General features: G+C 36.7%; 1 protein-coding gene and 1 long non-coding RNA gene across 2 annotated transcripts in view; one reads left to right on the top strand and one right to left on the bottom strand.

The window, feature by feature from the left end:
- The window catches only part of LOC133541088 (uncharacterized), a 131231-nt gene extending 125959 nt beyond the window's left edge, over positions 1–5272 (top strand). The window contains exon 5 of the long non-coding RNA XR_009803790.1: positions 5135–5272. This is a non-coding gene — a long non-coding RNA (uncharacterized LOC133541088). The remainder of the gene's footprint in view (positions 1–5134) is intronic.
- Positions 1–19932, bottom strand: part of nags (N-acetylglutamate synthase) — a 76092-nt gene that overhangs the window by 1270 nt on the left and 54890 nt on the right. The window contains exons 3-8 of the mRNA XM_061884174.1: positions 14553–14919; positions 8824–9068; positions 4998–5211; positions 2164–2344; positions 2024–2063; positions 1226–1357 (exon numbers count right to left, since the gene is read on the bottom strand). Coding sequence (XP_061740158.1) covers positions 1226–1357; positions 2024–2063; positions 2164–2344; positions 4998–5211; positions 8824–9068; positions 14553–14876 — 1136 coding nt within the window. The 5' untranslated portion in view covers positions 14877–14919. The remainder of the gene's footprint in view (positions 1–1225; positions 1358–2023; positions 2064–2163; positions 2345–4997; positions 5212–8823; positions 9069–14552; positions 14920–19932) is intronic.

The raw sequence follows: 19932 nt of genomic DNA, 5'->3' as shown, positions 1-19932 counted from the left end.
AAACCTACTACTACCCACCACGCTGTCTGATAGTTCATATATCAATGATGAAATATTAACATTGCAACACATGCCAATACGGCCTTTTTAGTTTACTAAATTGCAATTTTAAATTTCCCGGGAGTTTTTTCTTGAAAACGTCGCGTAATGATGACGTATATGTGTGACGTCACGGACTGTTATGAATATGAGCGCTGCGTACACACACAGCTAAAAGTCGTCTGCTTTAACGGCATAATTATACAGTATTTTGGAGATCTGTGTTGCTGAATCTTTTGCAATTTGTTCAATTAATATTGGAGAAGTCAAAGTAGAAAGATGGAGTTGGGAAGCTTTAGCCTTTAGCCACACAAACACACGGTGATTCCTTGTTTAAAATTCCCGGAGGTGAAACTTTAATATGGATCAGAGCGCGGTCAAGCGAACATGGATCCCTACCGAATGTCAATCAGCAGGTTTCGGTGAGAAAATTGTGGTAAAAAGTCGCTTCTTACCGGAGATCATCTGAACTTGCCCCGTCCATAAAGCTGCCGTCGACTTCCCTGAGACATTGGCATCAACACACCCGTGGAGACACACCTCCGACTATCAGGTACTGTTAAACTCACTAAAACACTAGCAACACAACAGAAAGATACGGGACTTCCCAGAATTATCCTAGTAAATGTGTCTAAAAACATCTGAATGCGTCCCAATGCAATTGCGTTTTTTTTTTTGTAGTCCGTCCCTATCAATATCCTCCAACACGAATCTTTCATCCTCGCTCAAATTATTGGGGAAATTGTCGTTTTCTCGGTCCGAATAGCTGTTTTTGTTGGAGGCTCCCATTATAAACCATGTGAATATGTGAGGAGCCATCAACATGTGACGTCATCGTCCGCGACTTCCGGTAAAGGCAGGGCTTTTCTGTTAGCGACCAAAAGTTGAAAACTTTATCGTGGATGTTCTCTACTAAATCCTTTCAGCAAAAATATGGCGATATCACAAAATGAAGAAGTATGACACATAGAATGGACCTGCTATCCCCGTTTAAATAAGAACATCTCTTTTCAGTAGGCATTTAATATGGCATTACTATTTTTTATTGTTTCAGTTTCAGAAATTCCTCAGTAAATTCACCAATACTTCACCGTGGCGTTATTGAGTCTGTTCAGCTGATTGGAGAGCTAGCTTCAGATACTGTAAGAGACATTCATAGTATGAACAGCGTGATAGTGGCACATACCCTTCAGAGAGGTAGACAGAATGTAGTCGCCCTTCTAGGGAGTCGATGTAGTCCTTCTGCAGAGTTTTGTCAAATGTCTTGTTGATAAGAGCCAAAAGACGGTCCACATCAATCCCATCAAAGGAGTTGTACCTATACACAGCAAAAGAGGAGACATGGAACTTGAGATTTGTACAACTTAAACACGTGTACAGTGGCGATGATATTTTGCTGATCCCCTGATAATTGTGTAAGTTTACCCACTTGCAAAGATAAGAACATTTATTGTAGTTTTATTTTAAACACAGAGAAAATTAGCAACTCCAAAAATCCTGAAGAAGGCATTAAATTAATTGGTATTTGATTGTGTGACAAAAGTGTTGGGTGTCCAAGCAAAATATGACTTAGTACTTGGTGCACTTGGGAAGCATAGATTCCTAAAGTCAGCCACCTGAAAAGATTCCGGTCGCCTCCTTTTAAGAGATATTCCTCCAAACCGGAATAAATCGAGGTTGTCATTTGGCAACTCCAAACTTTGTTAGGCTTTAAATGTGCTTCTTCTTGAGAGACTTCTCCTATGGTTTGGGTCATTGTTCATGCTGAAAGAACCATTCATGTCCATCTTTTGTCAGTATTCTTGCTGAGGACTAAGAGTTTCACATCCAGCACCTCCCGCTGCCTAGGGAACAAAAGAGGCTTTGCATATTGACAGCTGAGCGCGCTAGTCGGACTGTTCATATCTTTGTGAGGGGGTCAATCCACATAATCAGCAGAGGCTCAAATAAATATTTCCCCCACTGGATCCTATAAGCTTTTTACCGATGTATGGGGTCTCTGTTTTTAAAGAGTGATCCAGACCCTAAAACAGAAGGAAAGACAGACAAAGAAACAGCATAGGATGACAGGAAGTATTAAAAAAAAACGTCTGTTCTAAAGACCATCAGTGAGTCAGTGTGCACCTTTGTGGCTGAATAGCTCTGTCAGCAGTGTGTCAGCAGAGGTGATGACTGCGGAGGACTCAGTAGGCAGATGGTTGAGCAGTCTGGCAATACCGACCACTCTGTGACGCTCCGCAGCACATAGCCACGGTGCTGCAGACAGGCGAGGGAGGTCACCAGGCAGCGACACTGTACCCAGCACCTGTAACACAACCAGGCTACCGTGACATCATGTAATACCATCAATACATCTACACTGCATTTCACTGGCTGTGCATCTGCATTAGACACAATAACAATAAAGTTGACTCTAACCTAGTGTTAAACATACACACGGGGACACATGCTACACCTACAACAATTACAAATGTGGCAAAACTGCAGTGGATTTGGTTGAAGGAGAACCACAAATTAACTGACTACACAAATAAGTAGGGATGTCGATAAATGCTTTAAAATGTAATATCAGAAATTATCGGTTTCAAAATTATTGACATCTGTTTCAAAAACTAAAATTTATGAAGTTTTAATACGCCGCTGTGTGCACAGACGTAGGGAGAAGTTCAGAGTGCCAATTAACCTTAAAGGCACTGCCTTTGCGTGCTGGCCCAGTCACATAATATCTATGGCTCTTCACACACACGTGAATGCAACGCATACTTGGTCAACAGCCATACAGGTCACACTGAGGCAACTTCAACACTGGTACAAATATGTGCCACACTGTGAACCCACACCAAACAAGAATGATAAACACATTTTGAGAGAACATCCGCACCGTAACACAACAGAACAAATACCTAGTACCCCTTGCAGCACACTAACTCTTCCGGGACGCTACAATAGAGCTAATGAAGTTGACCTATTTTGTCGGAACCCATATTGACAATCTGATAATAATTTGTGCTTTTCAATGAAGCCATGAAGTCTATTATCAAACAATTTTTCCAATATTTTTGATAACTGAGGCAGAAGGGGTTAGGGTTAGGGATATGGTGTTGTTTCTGCTGGGCAAGTATGCCTGACGCGCCTCCTACAGCGCCTTGGGTCAGCTGCAGGGTCATCAGCCGGGGACCACCGCTCATTGGAGTTTCGCTCTCTTTAACCCCGGAACGCCTCCTGGTGGCGAAGCGGTGGCAGGGACGTCTCCCTGCCACCCCCTGCAGCTGACCCATCTTATTGCCTCGACCCCCAGTACTTATCCCTCCTCCTCAGCCACAACCAGAAACTTCCCTTTTCTGCTTCCTCAGCAAGGGCCTTTGTTTCCCTTTGGAGTTTAGCCCCAGTCAATCCCACACCTCGGAGCAGCCTTATGGTTGATGTACCGACGAAGCCCCGACAGCCCACTTCCACAGGGTAAATGGTAGTGGACCAGCCTGCCTCTCTGCACTCAGCAGCCAGATCTGCATACTTGGCTGCTTTGCGCTCGTAGGCTGCCTGGATTCCCTCCGCCCAGGGGATGGTAAGCTCTACCAGCATGGCAGACTTGGTAACAGCAGACCACAGCAGAATGTCTGGGCGGAGTGAAGTGGTGGTGATCTCACGGGGGAATTTGGAGCTGTTTGCCAATGTCAGCCCTCATACTCCAGTCCCTTGCCAGAGAGAGGACACTGCGGGGGCCTCTTCGGCTGGTGTCTCCTTTGCCTTCCCCTGGCCTCACAAACATGACAGGACGTTGCTTGGCTATGGGTTGGCTGTTGGCCTCTCGCCTACTGCTCTCCAGGATTTCTGCCAGTTTTATCAGGACTTGATCATGCCGCCATCTGAAGCGACCCTGTTTCAGCGCGATCTTGCAACCTAATAGCAAGTACTGCAGGCTGGCGTTGGGAGCACCACACAGGGGACAGCTCTCCTCCTGGCCGTACCACTGGTGGAGGTTTCTGGGGCATGGCAAGGTGTCATAAGTTGCCCTGAGTAGGAAGCTGAGTCTGGCTTGGGGCATCTTCCATAGGTCGGCCCAGCTGATGGGTCTGCTGATGGTACCTTCCCAAGTGGTCCATCTTCCTTGGCGACCTTGATGGTATATTGCTCCTGGTTCGCCCTTGAGACCTCCTCCACAACCATGGCTCTGGTGTCCTATAAACGCAGCTTACAGTGATATATATATATGTATATATATATATAATTGTCAAGAAAATATTTTATATTTTATTTCTTTACTTTCTTACTAAGAATATTAGTTGCTTGTTTTTAGTTTGACAGGGAGAATATAGTGTCCAATATTGCTATAAATATTATATTGTCTAACTTTTTTGGTCAAAACCCAAATAAATACCTAAATATTTGCTTAACTCATGATTTCGAAGCAAGTTATCCATCAAATTGTACACTATAAAAATTACCAAGAGATTTTACTTTAAATTGTAGGGAGTTGTTTACAGCATAAGTTGAAGAAAAAACGACCAATGTTTGTTGTTTTACAATAAAATTCTGTCAACTGAGCTGTCAGGTTTTTAGGGTTGTTTTTTTTACTGTAAAATCCACAGTAGATTTTATGATACCACATTTTATTATGGTAAAAACCTGTCAGCTAAGTTGCCAAACTCATATTAAACAGCGGTACTGTATTTCTATTTACAGTAATATGTTGAAAAAACTAATAATACAAAAATAAATACCATATATTTTACAGAAAAAGCTCGGCAACTAAGCTACCAGTACAGTATTTTCTGTAAAAAACAGTGGTAAAATCCATGGATTTTCTTTTTTTATATTTAAATTCATAGGCAAATTCATTAATTATTTAATGTCACAAGCAGCCCTCTAATGGCAGCCATGACTGCGGGGTGGCCCTCAATGAAAACAAGTTTGACCCCCCTGCCAGAACACCATTAAGTAATTGTGAACATTCTTGCCTTGTTCTCCTCGTTCCGCAGACCTCCAGAGTTGGTCAAGAATATGACTTTGTGCGGCTGCAAGGCACGAGAAATTGCTGCCGTAACCTCCATTGGGTCCAGAACTAATGAGCAACCTTGCTTATTATTCTCAACAGGGCAAACCAAAGGAATCATCCCGCAGTTCAGACTCCATTGGAGAAGACTGGTATCAACGGTTACAGATGGTAGAGCGCTAGGAAGAAAAGAAGAAAAGATGTGAGAAAGAAGAAAAATAAAGAATTTATACAATTCTTTGTCCATGGTGGAATGATTATACAACTTATATCATCAATTATTTATTTAAAACATTAATTGGGTGCACAAGTTGGATTTCTTGACAAAAAGTTTACAGCTGGGTTACCCAACATTTTTTACACCAGGTACCGGTTTAATGTATGCATTATTTTCACAAATCGGCTTTTTACGCGTGGTTGATAAAAACACCAAAAAAAAAAAAATCTGCATGAAGAACTAGCTTTTGGCCACAATCTAGCACATTAACATTTTATATGTCCATTAATGTACTTTGTCCAATGTACTAAAACAAAAAAGTTGGAATATACATTTAATAAACTTAGACAAACTTCAATGATCCACAAGGAAAATTGCTCCACACAGTAGCTGTTACAAAGGATGGAATGAATAATTCACACAATGGCACAGAAAGAGGGCAAAATCAAAAAGACCAAAAATTTACCACAATAATTGGGTCACGATTCGATAATATATCGATTTTTTCGATTCGATTCGAGATTCAAAAACAATATTTTTCCGATTCAAAACGATTCTGGATTCATTCCATACATAGGATTCCAGCAGATCTACCCCAGTCTGCTGACATGCAAGCAGAGTAGTAGATTTAAAAAAAAAAAAAAAAAAAAACTTTTATAATTGTAAAGGACAATGTTTTATCAACTGATTGCAATAATGTAAATTTTTTTTAACTATTAAACGAACCAAAAATATGTCTTATTTTATCTTTGTGAAAATATTGGACACAGTGTGTTGTCAAGCTTATGAGATGCGATGCAAGTGTAAGCCACTGTGACACTATTGTTCTTTTTTTTATTTTTATAAATGTCTAATGATAATGTCAATGAGGGATTTTTAATCACTGCTATGCTGAAATTATAACTAATATTGATACTGTTGTTGATAATATTCATTTTGGTTTCACTACTTTTGGTTTGTTCTGTGTCGTGTTTGTGTCTCCTCTCAATTGCTCTGTTTATTGCAGTTCTGAGTGTTGCTGGGTCAGGTTTGGTTTTGGAATTAGATTGCATTGTTATGGTATTGCTATGTAGTGGTTTGTTGGATTGATTAAAAAAAAATAAATAAATAAATAAATAAAATAGATTTTTTTTAAATGAGAATCGATTCTGAATCGCACAACATATTCGATTCGATTTTTCCCACACCCCTAATATATATATATATATATATATATATATATATATATATATATATATATATATATATATATATATATATATATATATACACACACACACATATATATACACATATACATGTATATATATATATATATATATATATATATATATGCATACACACATATACATATATATATATATTTTATACATACATATATATATATATACACATACATACATACATACACACATATACATATATATATATATATATATATATATATATATATATATATATATATATATATATATATATATATAAAACAAATCACGGTTACGATTTACAATACAAAAGTACATATAACAACTGCAGCAAAAATAAAGGGCAGCATAGAACTATAAGAAATGATAAAATAAAAGTGAATACAACATAAAAAAACATTACAAACAAAGAGAGGTTTGCTAACTTTGGTATTGTTTGCTAACTGGTAATAGAAAAATATCTATTGCTGTATGGCAAGTTATTATAAAGCTGGATGGAGTGCAGAATGAAGGAGTTTTTAACAAGCTTATTGGTGTGTTTAGTGGGACAGGCAAAAGTTAAGTCAGAGAAAATGCGGTAGTTTATAAATTGTTTACGGTATTAAAATCATCACGGACCGGTGGTTGGGGACCATCTATGAATGGCCACTAATATTTAGTACAAAGTTTTTTAATAGGTTTCACCTCATAACCTTGGCTGCTTAGTTGACCATTCTTCTTGACATAATTGAGACCCTGTTTTTAAACATAGCAAATAAAAACTGTTCAAGCGGTGAACTGGCAGGCTAGCAATCAGGCAATAAGCTGAAATCCTCTCAACACTTTTACCCAACGGCCACTTAAGTGGAGAATTAACCCTCTTGAGAAATTTGGTCCCAGAACTGTGGGTTGAGGTGCATAATTCCAAGAACCAGATTTGAAAACTGAAGCCTTGGTTGCTCTGAGCCTCACACTCGACTGCCACCTAAACCTGTCGTATTAGACTACTCTGACAGTAGTAGTAGTAGTCATATTAAAAAAATAAAACTTTAATTAAGAAAGGCAAAACAAAAATCGTTCAGCAGACACGTCGGAGAAATCACGTTGAGTACAAAGCAGAACTGTACTAAAACAAATGGTTACATCAGTAGGCAGCAATAATTTTGGAAGAAAACAGGTTACTGATAATGTTCACTTATGGCCAGTTATTAATGGGACGTGTGTAAGGGTATACGGTGGTTTCCCCTTAATGCAACCACCACGGCAAAATCATAGCCGCCAAACCTTCAAAATAAGGGTTTTCTACCTGAAAACCAATTAAAGTATTATAATGTACAGTAAGGGTTTTCTACGTGAAAACCAATTAAAGTATTATAATGTACAGTATTGTAGCCTCCATAAAAATCAAAAGTCTAACTCTTGCTATTTTTAACCTTTAACCTTCAAGTAAAAACCACACAAACATAAAACATAACTATCAGCAGGTCGTTACAGTATGAATAGATAGCCTATTATTTGTGCACTACTGACTAGTGATGCACCGAAAATTCCACCGCCAAAAAATACCTATTGTATTGAAGTATAGGGAAATGCCTGCAACACGTACATGAATCCTATTCTTACTTTGCAGAAAAGAGCAATTTGAGTTGCCAGTGGGAGGGGATACAGAGACCCAACCCATCCTTTATTTATACAACTAAAAACACTGAAATGTAATGAACTCCTAGAGTATAACCTTGTGTTGAATTAAACAAAATGCACATGATTATCTGGAGCGTTTTCAGCATGTCTGCGATTTGGGCGTAGATTTATTAATATATCCCAAGTATACCCACGGACAGCCATCTACAAATTGCGCAAGCAGAAAAAGCCCAACTGGAGCAGCAGCGGGAAGCAAGAGTGACGTCACGCAGGGACAGAAGTAGAGTCTGTAAACATGAGTACAGTCTATAGTAACACCAGAAAAAGATGCTATATTTGTTATTATTCGTTTTAAGTAAAGAAAAAAATCAGTAGACGTCTCTAGGCACTTCAAAAATTCTCAATAAAAAACCTTGTACAATAAGTAGCAACAACTGAAAATATGGCAAAACCAAATAATATAAAATATATGTATGTTAATCTTAAGTAATAACAGGTATGTTTTAAATTTTTTGCCTTTAAAAAAAAAAAATATCATCATGGCAAATTGTGCAAATACTAATCACGCCACAAGTATCTTGGCAATCAGGGGAAACCCTGCTGTTTATAGAAGAGTAAATGATAAATGTAACGTAACTCTGCATTGTGTAATCAGAAACTGCCGGAGGGACATACAAATTCAAGATAGTACCTTAATCTGATCGTTCATCTGACACAAAGTACAAAACTCAACTCATCTTGTTCCTCACCTACTCCCACGTGGAGCTTCATGCAGCATCAGGAAGGCCTCAGCAGAGAAGAAGGGCAGAACAGTAGCGGACTGCTGCTGCAGAACTTCGGTCAGCTGCTGGCATCGCTCCACCAGCCCCTCGGCACTCTGGGAACTTGACGTGCCCATCACCACTACAGGCTTCATGTCCATCCGCTGTAGGAAGGAGAGTCCAAAGGCCAGGCTCTGAACCATTTCCCTGCTGTCAAACACGGAACTGTCCACCTGGGAGAGAGATCACGATGGATATGAATGACTGATGGTAGACTGAAGATATACATATATATATTTATATATATATAAAATAAAAATATTGAAACAAATAAAAACCTACAAACCCCATTTCCATATGAGTTGGGAAATTGTGTTAGATGTTCATAAAAACAGAATACAATGATTTGCAAATCATTTTCAACCCATATTCAGTTGAATATGCTACAAAGACAACCTATTTCATGTTCAAACTGATAATCTTTTTTTCTTTGTGCAAATCATTAACTTTAGAATTTGATGCCAGCAATACGTGACAAAGAAGTTGGGAAAAGTGGCAATAAATACTGATAAAGTTGTGAAATACTCGTCAAACACTTATATGGAACATCCCACAGGTGTGCAGGCTAAATGGGAACAGGAGGGTGCCATGATTGGGTATAAAAGCAGCTTCCATGAAATGCTAAGTAATTCACAAACAAGGATGGGACAAGGGTCACCACTTTGTAAGCAAATTGTCAAACAGTTTTAGAACAACATTTCTCAACAAGCTATTGCAAGGAATTTAGGGATTTTACCATCTACGGTCCGTAAAATCATCAAAAAGTTCAGAGAATCTGGAGAAATCACTGCACGTAAGCAATGATATTAGGGACTTTTGATCCCTCAGGCGGTACTGCATCAAAAACTGACATCAGTGTGTAAAGGATATCACCACATTGGCTCAGGAACACTTCATAAAACCACTGTCAGTAACTACAGTTGGTCGCTACATCTGTAAGTGCAAGTTAAAACTCTGCTATGCAAAGCAAAACCTATTTATCAACAACACCCAGGAACGCCGCTGGCTTCGCTGGGCACGAGCTCATCTAAGATGGACTGATGCAAAGTGGATAAGTGTTCTGTTTCAGATGTTCTAAAACTGTTCGACAATTTGCTTACAAAGTGGTGACCCTCACCCCATCCTTGTTTGTGAATTACTTAGCATTTCATGTAAGCTGCTTTTATACCCAATCATGGCACCCACCTGTTCCCAATTAGCCTGCACACCTGTGGGATCTTCCATATGAGTGTTTGATGAGCATTCCTCAACTTTATCAGTTTTTATTGCCACCTTTCCCAACTACTTTTTCACGTGTTGCTGGCATCAAATTCTAAAGTTAATGATTATTTGCAAAAAAAAAAAGTTTATCAGTTTGAACATCAAATATGTTGTCTTTGTAGCATATTTAACTGAATATTGTATTCTATTTTTATTAACATCTAACACAATTTCCCAACTCATATGGAAACGGGGTTTGTATTATACAAACAGAGGAATAGATTAGGGGTGGACAATACTGCCCGTGATTAATTTTTAGTGCTGTCAAACTAATTTTTAAAATCAGATTAATTACACTTTTACAGCACGATTAATTTTGAATAATCACAATAAATTACTTGCTTGCATAATTTATATTTACATACACATATATATACGCATACACAGATAGATAGACAGACAGACAGATAGTACTTTATTGATTACTTCAGGAAAATTAAATAAACACATATATATATATATATATATATACACATACATACATACACACACACACACACACACACACACACACACACACACACACACACACACACACACACACACACACACACACACACACACACACACACACACACACACACACACACACACACACACACACACACACACACACACACACACACACACATATATATACATAACACAGACATAAATACATAGTTTCCTTGAATTGCCGCAGGGCATATATTATGCGCCTGCCTTGAATTACTGCCGGGTCAAACTCGCTTCGCAAAATAATTAGCGCATGCTTAGTTTTACCGCCTGGTCAAACTCATGACGTCACGAGTGACACTTCCCCTGTCATCATTTTCAAAATGGAGGAGGCTGATTTCAATACTAATTTGAAATCGCATAAAGGGAAGAAGATTAAGAGGTATTCAGTGGGATTTAAGGTCCAAGATTACGTCACACTCAAATTTTTACTGCATACTGTTGGTAAGTGCCGGAGTGAGAAGAGGTTTTAAAATAATTAGCGCATGCTTACTTTTACCGCATGCCTTTGGTAAGCGCAGGATTGAGAATAGGTTTTTAATTAATTAGCGCCCCGGCGGCAATTCAAGGAAATACGGTACATATACAAACCCAGTTTCCATATGATTTGAGAAATTGTGTTAGATGTAAATATAAACGGAATACAATGATTTGCAAATCATTTTCAACCCATATTCAGTTGAATATGCTACAAAGACAACATATTTGATGTTCAAACTGATAAACTTTTTTTTTGCAAATAATCATTGACTTTAGAATTTGATGCCAGCAACACTTGACAAATATGTTGGGAAATGTGGCAATAAATACTGATAAAGTTTAGGAATGCTCATCAAACACTTATTTGGAACATCCCACAGGTGTGCAGGCTAATTGGGAACAGGTGGGTGCCAAAACAGCTTCCCAAAAAATGCTCAGTCTTTCACAAGAAAGGATGGGGCGAGGTACAACCCTTTGTCCACAACTGCGTGAGCAAATAGTCAAAAAGTTTAAAAACAACGTTTCTCAAAGTGCAATAGCAAGAAATATAGGGATTTCAACATCTGCGGTCGATATCATCATCAAAAGCTTCAGAGAATCTGGAGAAATCACTCCACGGAAGCGGCATGGCCAGAAACCAACATTGAATGACGGTGACCTTCGATCCCTCAGACGGCACTGTATCAAAAACAGACATCACTCTCTAAAGGATATCACCACATGGGCTCAAGAACACTTCAGAAAACCTCTGTCACTAAATACAGTTTGTCGCTACATCTGTAACTGCAAGTTAAAGCTCTACTATGCAAAGCAAAAGCCATTTATCAACAACATCCAGAAACGCCGCCGGCTTCTCTGGGCCCGAGATCATCTAAGATAGACTGATGCAAAGTGGAAACGTGTTCTGTGGTCTGATGAGCCCACATTTCAAATTGTTTTTGGAAATATTCGACATCGTGTCATCCATATCAAAGGGGAAGCGAACCATCCAGACTGGTATCGACGCAAAGTTCAAAAGCCAGCATCTGTGATGGTATGGGGGTGCATTAGTGCCCAAGGCATGGGTAACTTACACATCTGTGAAGGCACCATTGATGCTGAAAGGTACATACAGGTTTTGGAACAACATATGCTGCCATCTAAGCGCCGTCTTTTTCATGGACGCCCCCGCTTATTTCAGCAAGACAATGACAAGCCACATTCAGCACGTGTTACAACAGAGTGGCTTCGCAAAAAAAGAGTGTGGGTACTTTCCTGGCCCCCATCGAAAATGTGTGGCGCATTATGAAATGCAAATAACGACAGCGGAGACTGAAGCTCTACATAAAACAAGAATGGGAAAGAATTCCACTTTCAAAGCTTCAACAATTAGTTTCCTCAGTTCCCAAACGTTTATTGAGTGTTGTTAAAAGAAAAGGTGATGTAACACAGTGGTGAACATGCCCTTTCCCAACTACTTTGGCACGTGTTGCAACCATAAAATTCTAAGTTAATTATTATTTGCAAAAAAACTATTTATGAGTTTGAACATCAAATATCTTGTCTTAGTAGTGCATTCAATTGAATATTTTTTGAAAAGGATTTGTAAATCATTGTATTCTGTTTATATTTACATCTAACACAATTTCCTAACTCATATGGAAACGGGGTTTGTACTAATAAAAGTTTCAATCAATCAAAAAGCGGTAGAAATGGATAGATGGATGGAATGGGGCAGCAAAGCTGGGCTTGGATGAGGAGAATTCGATGCTACACAACTAAATAATTGGACCAGAAACTTTCATTCATTATATTTAATAGTTACGAAAAATATAAACCCCAACAGTATATGTGCTGTACATTGTTTAATTAATGGTACCATAAGCTAGCAGCTGGTTAAAGTTAAAGTTCCAATGATTGTCACACACACATACTAGGTGTGGCGAAATTATTCTCTGCATTTGACCCATCACCCTTGATCACCCCATTGGAGGTGAGGGGAGCAGTGGGCAGCAGCGGTGGCCACGCCCGGGAATCATTTTTGGTTATTTAACCCCCAATTCCATCCCTTGATGCTGAGTGCCAAGCAGGGATGTAATGGGTCCCATTTTTATAGTGTTCTTGTTGTATACTGTATATCAGTGGTCACCAACCTTTTTGAAACCAAGAGCTACTTCTTGGGTACTGATTAATGCAAAGGGCTACCAGATTGATACACACTTAAATAAATTGCCAGGAATACGCAATTTGCTCAATTTACCTTTAATAAATAAATATATATATATATATATATATATATATAAAAAAAAAAGGTATTTCTGTCTGTCATTCCGTCGTACATTTTTTTTCCTTTTACGGAAGGTTTTTTGTAGAGAATAAATGATGAAAAAACACTTCATTGAACGGTTCAAAAGAGGAGAAAACAGGAAAAAAACTAAAAATTACATTTTGAAACATAGTTTATCTTTAATTTCGACTCTTGAAAATTAAAAATTCAACCGATAAAATGAAGAGAAAAACTAGCTAATTCGAATATTTTTGAAAAAATTTAAAAAAAGAGTTTATGGAACATCATTAGTAATTTTTCCTAATTAAGATTAATTTTAGAATTTTGATGACATGTTTTAAATAGGTTAAAATCCAATCTGCACTTTGTTAGAATATATAACAAATTGGACCAAGCTATATTTCTATCAAAGACAAATTATTATTTCTTCTAGATTTTCCAGAACAACAATTTTAAAAGAAATCCAAAAAACTTTGAAATAAGATTTAAATTTGATTCTACAGATTTTCTAGATTTGCCAGAATATTTTTTTTGAATTTTAATCATAAGTTTGAAGAAATATTTCACAAATAGTGTTTTTCAAAAAAACAGAAGCCATAATGAAGAATTAAGTTAAAATTTATTTATTATTCTTTACAATTAAACATTTTTTTTTCTTGAAAATTGATTTAAATTGTCAGGAAAGAAGAGGAAGGAATTTAAAAGGTAAAAAGATATGTGTTTAAAAATCCTAAAATCATTTTCAAGGTTGTATTTTTTTCTCTAAAATTGTCTTTCTGAAAGTTCTAAGAAGCAAAGTAAAAAAATAAATGAATTTATTTAAACAAGTGAAGACCAAGTCTTTAAAATATTTTCTTGGATTTTCAAATTCTGAGTTTTGTCTCTCTTAGAATTAAAAATGTCGAGCAAAGCGAGACCAGCTTGCTAGTAAATAAATAGAATTTAAAAAAAAATAGAGGCAGCTCACTGGTAAGTGCTGCTATTTGAGCTATTTTTAGAACAGGCCAGCGAGCGACTCATCTGGTCCTTACGGGCTACCTGGGCACCGCGTTGGTGACCCCTGCTGTAATTGTCATTGTGAACACATTTCAAACATTACCTACAAATGATACAAACCTGGGTTAACAAGCATACAGTTAAAATGATTAAAACATACCTCAAGCACGGCGAAGGGGGACTTGGTGGAAGTTGCTCTCAGGAAGTGTGAGAGCCAGTATCGAGCTTCCCGGGGGTCCCCGCCAACGTCGCTGAGAAAAGCCTTCACATCTCGGTATATCATGTTGGCTTGAGTCGGGGCTGAGGCGGACCAGGCACCGCCGAGCTCCGGTGGACCACAAACCGCCCCCTTTCCTCCCACCCCAGAGGCGTCGGTGTTCAACAAACGTACCGAGGGGCTGATTAATGTCTGGTGTGACGTTTTGGACAAGTATTTACCCGCCGTTACCAACGCCCGGCATCTGGAGGGTCCCCTGTTGGCCATGTTGTTTCCCGCCGGGGCTCACCTCCAGACCCCTCGCTGGCATCTAGTGGAGGGGGAGGGTCGACACAAATGTCAACAGTGTCGATAACATGTTGATACTAGAGTGACAAGATCGATATTTTTCAATGATATCAAATATGGTTTGCATAATGTCATCAAAATGACGTACTTGGACACAGGAAGGTTTGGAGGTCAATGTGCGTCTTTATTTAAATTTTTTTGGACACCGAATTTATATGATGGAATTTTTTGAATTAAATTTTGTGAAGTGTCTTTTTTCTTAAATGAAATTATTCTCACACTTTCATTGAAAGAGAAAATGTTAGCAAAATGTATGTTTGAGTTTCAGTGTTTTAAAATTGGGTGTAAAAATTCAGTGTATAAAAATGTGGTGTTGGAAAAAATCAGTGTATAAAAATTCAGTGTTTAAACATTCTGTGAAAAAAGTAAATACTGAAAAAATATCTGTTTAAGAAATTTTGTGTTTTAAAAATCAGTGTTTTAAATGTAGTGTATAAAAATAGAGTTTGTAAAAATTCAGTTTATTAAAATTCAGTGTTTACAAATTTAGTGTATAAAAATGTGGCGTTTGAAAAAATCAGTGCATAAAAATTAGTGTTTAAACATTCCGTGTATAAAATGTACTGTTTAAAAATTCAGTGTAATTAAAAAGTCAGTACTAAAAAAAACAGTGTTCAAAAAATTATGTGTTTTAAAAATCAGTGTTTTGAATTTCAGTGTATAAAAATTTAGTTTGTAAAAATTCTGTTTAAAAAATTCAGTGTTTTAAAATTCAGAGTTTAAAAATGTTGTGTATAAAAATGTGGCGTTTAAAAAAAATCAATGAATAAAAATTCAGTGTTTAAACATTCTGTGTATAAAATGTATTGTTTAAAAATGCAATGTTTAAAAATTATTTGAAAAAAGTCAGTACTAAAAAAATCCAGTGTTTAAAACGTGTTTTTAAAAAATCATTGTTTTAAATTCAGTGTTTATAAATTCAGTGTGAAAAGATTCAGTGCAGAAAAATATGCTGCTTTAAAAAGCGAGACTCACTTTCGGAAACAATTAAGACTGAAGCAATCGATTCAGCCAATAAGGTGTCAAGTTTGAAGTCATGTGACATTTTGAAGCAACGAACATTCCTGCAATCAATTAATTAATCAATGTTTACTTATATAGCCCTAAATCACTAGTGTCTCAAAGAGCTGCACAACCACATTTTTTTCTCTCCACTGAATATTTACACACCAACACTGTGTTTTAACAAACTTAATTTTTAACACGTTTTGTTAACATTTTTTTCTCTGAAATTGTCAGCAGAATTTGATGTAAAAAAAAAGGCAATCCATCCATTTTTTTTTTTACCGCTTGTCCCTTAAAAGTCAGTTCACAAAATTCAAACGCAAACAATTAAGTTACATAAGACTCCAGCACCCCCCAGCGAACCCAAAGGGGACAAGCGGTAGGAAATGGATGGAAGGCTGGAAATTCAATGTCAAAAAAGCTTTTGTGATAAAGACACAACATATCCATGGAAGGCTTTGTGGGCAAAGACTATGAATTTGTGTCTTAAATATGAAAACTTGTATGGACACTGAATTTGTGTAACTCAGTTTTTTGCGTTTGGATGTTTTAAAACATTTAGTGCAGAAAAAAAACAGTGCAGAAATGTGCGTTGCGTCAAAACGTCACGTGACTTCAAACTTGACACCTCATTGGCTGGTTCTGAGACAATTAATCTTTGTGAGTCTTGAGTTTTGAAGCAAGTTTTCACACTAACTTTTGACAAATTGCATTTTTGAACAAAATGTTATCCAATGAAACCATCAGCATAATTTGATGTAAAAGATATCGTTCACAAAATTCAAACGCAAAAAAAAAAAAAATCATTGACATAAATTCAGTGTATAAGACACACATTTAAGGCCTACTGAAACCCACTACTAACGACCACGCAGTCTGATAGTTTATATATCAATGATGAAATATTAACATTGCAACACATGCCAATACGGCCGGGTTAGTTTACTAAATTGCAATTTTAAATTTCCCGCGAGTTTCTTGTTGAAAACATCGCGGAATGATGATGCGTGCGCGTGACGTCACGGACTGAAAGGAAATATTAGCGCTGCACCAAACACGGCTAAAAGTCGTCTCTGTTCATGGCGTAGTTACACAGTATTTTGGACATGTGTGTTGCTGAATCTTTTGCAATTTGTTCATTTAATAATGGAGACTATAAAGAAAAATGCTGTTGGTGGAAAGCGGTGGATTGCAGCTGTCTTTAACACCAAGACACAGCCGGTGTTTCTTTGTTTGTTGTGAAGCGGAGCAGTCAAGCGAACATGTTTTCTCTACGTCAACCAGCATGTTTTTGGATGGGGAAATTGTGATATATATCTTACCGGAGACATCAATGGATTATTCGGTGTCCTGCAGCAGCAGTCTTGTCAAAAAAGGCAGCTGTGAGCTTGGTTCCTCTCTAAGACACTGTTTGTTCACCGCAGCCATCCGACCTCGATATATGTCTTTACAATCTTTAAAATCTCACTAAAACACTATTAAAACAATAGGCACATAAGGGATCTTCCAAAAGTATCCTAGTAAATGTGTCTAAAAACATCTGAATCGCTCACAATGCAATCGCCTTTTTTTTAAAAACTTTATTTATTTATTTATTTTATTGTAGTCATTCGCTATCAATATCCTCAGCCACGAATCTTTCATCCTTGCTCAAATTAATAGGGAAATTGTTGTTTTCTCGGTCCAAATAGCTCTTTTTGTTGGAAGCTCCCATTATAAACAATGTGAGGATGTGAGGAGCCCTCACACGGGTGACGTCATCGTCTGCGACTCCCGGTACAGGCAAGGCTTTTTTATTAGAGACCAAAAGTTGCAAACTTTATCGTCGATGTTCTCTACTAAAACCTTTCAGCAGAAATATGGCAATATCTCCAAATGATCAAGTATGACATATAGAATGGACTTGCTATCCCCGTTTAAATAAAAAATCTCTTTTCAGTAGGCCTTTAACCTCCAGAAAAAGCCAAGTTATTTTAATAAGCCCCAAAAGTTGTTTTTATTTACTTATTTCTCACTGTTAGAATTATTTTTTATTTGCTTAAAATATTAATGATGATTTTAATACAATTACAATCATGATCAACAAATTAATGACAAATGTCCCAATATATCGATGTCAGTATCGGGGATATTGACCCGTATTTATTTGTTGGATCAAATGCAAGTAAAATTACTTAATCGTAGTATTTATACAACAACTTTAGGCTGGGAATATTGCCCACCTCTATCATCAAGCCTGGACATAGGGCAGGGCTCACATGGGCTTTGTCCAATAAAGGCCATAAATAATATTGTAAATGCCGAGTCAGCACTTTTGTTGTTTCCTTAGTCATATTTCCAGAATAATATCGCAATCTATAATTAACGTCAATTTAAGGTTAAAATTGTGTAATTTTTGTTTTACTTTACATCAAATATTAGCAATAGCAATTGCATTTTGTGTTTCTTAAGATTCCTATAAGACTTTAGAAATGACTTATGACTAGAGTTAGTGATGGAGGAAAATATACATTTAAGTAAATAAATGTAACGTAAGTGTTTATTAAATGTACATTGAAGGACATGATCATTACCTGAACGATAAATAGCCTAAAAGCCATATTGCTGTCTTATGATTTATTATTTAATTCCGATTAATCACTCTTTTTTTTCTTTATTCATCATGATTATTTACGTATACGTGCTTGCTTGCAAAAAATCAACTACAGAAGAAAAATATACATATTTGAACACAAATGCAATTATATTGTCAGAATGTTATCCAGGAATATTTTTTGAAATATCTTTTCTTTTTTCTTATAAAAATAAAAAAATAAGTAAATTTTAAGTAAAAATACTGCAGTTTTGAAAAAGGTAGTCAAATTTCTGCAAGTAAATGTTTACCTGTACTCAAAAACGCATTAAAAAGCAGGCTATATTACATACATACATACATACATATATATATATATATATATTTATATATATATATATATATATATATATATATATATATATATATATATATATATATATACACACATATATGTATATATATATATATATAGGCAGTCCGCTGGCACACAACAAAGTATAATGCATGAAATAATTCTGAGAAAAACAACAACAGTTGTGGCATATTTTACAACACACTTTTTTCCATCTCTGAGAAGAATACAATATCTTGAACATACTTCCCCCCTTTTTTAATACTTAATTTTGAATAAATATTTAACATGAATAAAGTACAATGTTTAAATAATCAAAGACTGCTTCGTTTATCATCATTAAGCATTTTATTTTTTTTTGCTCAAATGAGTTTTTTTTTCTTTTTTTTTTTTGTTCTTTGTTTTATGTGAAGATTGCCGAAATAAATAAATAAATAAAGCTAAAATTAACTCGTTCGCCATTCGAGTCCGTCTGAGTCAGCCCTCATCCTCTCTCCATGTGTGGGCCAGGAAGAGAAGCTCTCGCTTGGTGAAAGTCCTTTAGTGCTACCTGCTGGTTTGCATGCGAACATCTCCAGAATGCGAGTATCTTTTTTTTCCCAGCAAAAATATTTCATTTTTGCAAGTTGGTTTTCAACATCTTATAGATCAAGCAAATGTACATTGTTGTCCTTTTTTTAAAAGAACACAACGCAATTTATATTGGGTCTGACGATAACGGTTAAAATATATATATATATATATATATATATATATATATATATATATATATATATATATATATATATATATATATATATATATATATATATATATATATATATATACACATGCACCTGGGGATAGGTTGATTGGCAACACTAAATTGGCCCTAGTGTGTGAATGTGAGTGTGAATGTTGTCTCTCTATCTGTGTTGGCCCTGCGATGAGGTGGCGACTTGTCCAGGGTGTACCCCGCCTTCCGCCCGATTCAAGCTGAGATAGGCGCCAGCGCCCCCCGCGACCCCAAAAGGGAATATGCGGTAGAAAATGGATGGATATAC

The sequence above is a fragment of the Nerophis ophidion genome, linkage group LG23 (genome assembly GCF_033978795.1).
Source record: "Nerophis ophidion isolate RoL-2023_Sa linkage group LG23, RoL_Noph_v1.0, whole genome shotgun sequence".
NCBI classification, from domain to species: Eukaryota; Metazoa; Chordata; class Actinopteri; order Syngnathiformes; family Syngnathidae; genus Nerophis; species Nerophis ophidion.
Note: the sequence above shows the minus strand (reverse complement) of the source record. Positions and strands in the feature narration are given on the sequence as shown.